The 4,666-nt window shown below is 32.9% G+C and overlaps 1 protein-coding gene across 3 annotated transcripts in view; it reads right to left on the reverse strand.

The window, feature by feature from the left end:
• LOC106874175 (AT-rich interactive domain-containing protein 3A) overlaps nucleotides 1-4,666 on the reverse strand; it is a 37,908-nt gene that overhangs the window by 19,728 nt on the left and 13,514 nt on the right. For 2 of the 3 annotated variants that reach the window (XM_052966631.1, XM_014921828.2), the window contains exon 4: nucleotides 2,127-2,189. The exons of the other annotated variant lie outside the window; for it this stretch is intronic. In XM_052966631.1, coding sequence (XP_052822591.1) covers nucleotides 2,127-2,189 — 63 coding nt within the window. The remainder of the gene's footprint in view (nucleotides 1-2,126; nucleotides 2,190-4,666) is intronic. 3 annotated transcript variants of the gene reach the window in all.

Raw genomic sequence — 4,666 nt, forward strand, 5'->3', positions numbered from 1 at the left:
ATATATATATATATATATATATATATATATATATATATGTGTGTGTGTGTGTGTGTGTGTGTGTGTGTGTGTGTGTGTGTGTGTGTGTGTGTGTATGTATGTGTTTATATACGTATGTACGCATACACACATATACACATGTGTATGAAGGAATTCTTGTATGTATGTGTATGTGAATGCGTGACTATGAGTGGTATATTATATTAGAAAAGCTATGAAAATAACTGTTAGGTGTGGCATCTAAAAAAATATACGTTAACCGAGCAATACTATAGCCATAGGTATAATTAAAAAGAAAAGATTTGTGAGCTAGATGGAGCATATATCATTAGTAGTAGAAGATAAAACTCATCTGTGTGTATATAGTTGTCCATGAGCATGTGGTTGGCGTATTAAGGGATTTGATAGCTATTATTTTAATACTGTATGAATATCACAGTATTCTTTTTATATACTTTAGACGTCTAATAGTGTACTAACACCTACTAATATTAGGTGTTCCCTAAAAGGGTGGTTATTCTGATTGTGCTAGTGAGTGGATTACAATAAATTACTTATGGACACTATTTTTACGTATAACTAAGCATGTAAATTAATTTTGAGAAACTAATTCGCAAGTTTTGAAATTATTACCTCGCCTTTAAAAATCGCTAACCATTGATTGCTACTGCTCAACTAACAACAAGTTGGACGTTTTATTAAGGATATTCTTTAGGATTAGCACTGATATATCGTAGGGAAAAAAGACCAGATTCTGAGAATTAAAATTCTGTTAAATTCAATTTTGAAGGAGTCATAAGGGAACTGAGTGGTTTATTATTATTATTATTATTATTATTATTATTATTATTGAAAGGCAAGGAGCTGGCAGAATCGTTAGCGTGCTGGACGAAATGTTGAGCGGTGTTTAGCCAGTCGCTACGTTGGTTCAAATTCCGCCGAGGCCTATTTTGCCTTTCATCCTTTCGGGGTCGATAAATTTAGTACCAGTTGAGTACTGGAATCGATGTGATCAACTAGTCTCCTCCCCCAAGATTTCAGGCCTTGTGCCTTTAGTAGAAAGGATTATTATTATTTTTTCTTAATTTTGATAGATTAGATTTCTGCTAAGTATGTTAATTTTCTTTGAGAGTCATTAGCAACTTCCATAAGGCTTTTGCTCCTTTTCTCTAAGAAGGATATTATAATTATTTTAGCCAAGAATTTTTCTGTTGCGTCATATTGTACATCGGCTTTTAAATCATATTTGTATACTACATCATTTAGCTGTGATCAAATCAGGCACGAATCGATTTTATTGTTCCATAAATTCGGATTATTAAGAATGATTCGATAGATTACAATGGCACAGCATCTCCCTTGCGAAAGCAAGGCTTGAATCTAAGCTGAAGAAGCCAACTTTATTTCTCTTACTATTTCAACTACTGCTGCTACTTCAACACTATTATCGTTTTATTGTTTGTTGTTTAACTTCAAACCTTTACTGATACAGTTGACCGATGATCAAATGCATTCCAGCCATGACCAGCTCATTTTTGCTTTCCAAGGTACAGTTGTAAACAGTACCACATCCTCCAATACGTCCACCATTCGAAAGAGATTCGATCATTCATTCTAATAGATCGAGGAACGATGTAGAAGTTTCCTCTTTGAGTTTTTGTTCTTATTTGTGCTGTTACTGTTGTTATTCTGTACGAAAACATCACCCTTATGCTTTTATAACAAGAATTGTTTTTAACATTTCCCACATTAATATTATCAGTTATAATTATCATCATTACTATTATTATTCAATACACTTTAAATGTCTATTGACATACATCTCTCGCTGCTGGTCACCACTTAAAGACATAAGCGAAGAGAAGACACAGTTAGCACGTTTGAAAAACACAGACGTAATATACAGTTTAACTAAAGGCAAATATTATGAATAATATTATCATTATAATCATCATCATTATTATTATTATTATTATTATTATTATTATTATTATTATTATTACTATTTTTATTATAGACATTTAAAAAAATATGTTTACTATTAATCTTGATTCTTGTTATTGTTTGAAAAAGATAGTTCTGAGAGAGGAGAAAGATGAAGTAGAACTAATGAAATGTTTTAATACCGGAATCCGGCTTGAAGCAAATTCTTCTGCTACCCCACCAAACGTAATCAGCCGGTGTCACCCCTAGTGAAAAAAATAGAAGCACGGAGGAAAATTGTAAAGTTGCTGGTAATGTTTGTATTTTGGGATACTACATTAAAAACATAGTCGCTATACATTAGTACACACAAACATATACAAACATAGACATACACACACACGCACTACACACACACACATGCATATAAATGTATATAACTAGAAAGACATATATACTGACTTAAATACAAATACATATAAGACTAGAGAGAGAAAGAAAGAGATACATCGACACAAACATATAAATATATACATATACATCAATATATATATACAATCTCTGCCTCTATATCACACAAATAAGAATATACATAAAGACATACAAGTAAATATACAGAAAATCATGGTTGCATTGTGATTTACTCTATAAATTCTACAGCGGGATTCAACCAAATTAGGAGAGCCATATCTAGGTGTCTGATATATCAGATTCTAAAATACTGACATAATTGTTGATATCTAACATAAAGACAAAACCTCAAATGATTCCGACGATATAATCCATTTAATCAACATGGACACATAACAGGTATTATTCTATAATACTAGGTGGGATGAAAGCTCAGGAGGACAATATATACGGACGTAATCATCGTTGGCAAAAACAGCCACTAACATAGTAGTACTTTTACGATTAGGCAGTCACAACCGTGCCCACAAAAGAAAATACACAGATGAGAAAACACGTAACAATGAACACTCATATCAAATAAAATCACAAAATTTCAAACACGAAAAGAAAAAAGTGCCAAAAATCATAGAAAATTTTCAACTGCTCCAATAATAATAGAAAATCGTTACATATAATACAAGAAAGCCTTGAAAATATAGCAAAAACCGTTGTTATTTCTTAATAAAATCCAAATACATGCCAGTATGCATATTAATATCAATTTTGCAACGCTTAAAACCTTTTCAATAACATATATATTTACACAAACATACATGCATTCACACGCATGCACATATGAGGGGTGCTGAAAGGTTCCAAGCTTTTGGGTAAAAGACAAAGCAGAGGGATCAGTTAACTATGATTTGATTCAACATATCCCTCTCTCAGATTCACTCACTTATTGCAGCAGTCCTTCACTTTTTCTTATCCCTGTAAAAGAACTTGGAAGGTTGGGCTTCCAACAACGCCTTTCACAATACCCTTAAATTTTTCAGCACCCCCTCGTACAGCTAATATATGCGGCGGTACATGCATATTGACACATAGCAACATGAACACACACTCATATGTAGAGAGAGTGAAAGAGACAGTGAGGGTGAGAAAGAGAGAGCGACTTATAAACAGTTTGATAGATATTACACGAGAATTAGTATCAGAGTGTTCTTAGATCAAGATTAAAATGTCCACGGATACTTCAGTACATAATACACATAATATATTATTTCTATTTGGGAACCATCCTGGTCACAAGAGCCCTTTTGTTAAAATATCCACCGAGCCTAGCGTTTTTTTCACACCTCAAAAGTAGTGCCGATGTCTACTTTCTGACGGCCGTTCAATATTGCCCACAATTCTTTCTTAATATCATGTATCGTCTGGACGCTCTATACATTCAGATTGAGTTTTATTTTGGGGAAATGCAGGAATATGATACAAAGGAATTATAAATATGTGAAACGGTCACCGCTGTGGTCTTTGTCAGAAGCTCTGATGCATGTTCAGGTATTCAGGGTTCTTGGCAAACCTCAGTTAATTCTTGTCAGTCGCTATGGACAAATTCAACAATCTATTTATTTACTGGCATTCTCCTAGTAACTTGTTGGTCTTAAAGTTCATCTTAAATACATGAACAGCCTTGGAGCGTATGTAGCACTCGCAAACTTACAAGCCTGCGCTTTATGCTAGACGTAAGGGTAAGAAGAAGAGAGAGTGTTGGGGATAAGTTTATATATATATGTATACATATAAAGATATGCTAGTATCAAATAGTGACAATGAGTGCTCAACACCACATTGATGGATAAATCTTCCTTAATTGTGGGTTAACATGGCAACTAATGGTTTCATGTATTCTCATCCAAAATGGAAACGAATACCAACACCTCCATGTGACACACTTGAACAACTATGAAGATCTCTTCACATGAAGCTATTGGTTATCTTATTTATTCACAATATGTGTGAGTGTGTATTATGTATATTGTACACGAATAGTATAATAGTATATATGATATGTATATATATATAAAAAATATATAATATTATACGGTACATTATATTATGTTGTATTGCATTATATTATACTATATCCTACAGCAGATACTTCACATTTTTGAATCGACGTTTCAAAGATTTGTCTACGGATCAGCGACTCGAAATGTTAAGTTACGAAAGGGTTAGGATCGGCTCCGTAAATATTTTGTAGATATAATGTACATACATACAAACATTTCACACACACACACACACACACACGTGTATATATATATATATATATATATATATATAT

This window comes from Octopus bimaculoides, chromosome 3, assembly GCF_001194135.2.
Source record: "Octopus bimaculoides isolate UCB-OBI-ISO-001 chromosome 3, ASM119413v2, whole genome shotgun sequence".
In the NCBI taxonomy this organism is placed as follows: Eukaryota; Metazoa; Mollusca; class Cephalopoda; order Octopoda; family Octopodidae; genus Octopus; species Octopus bimaculoides.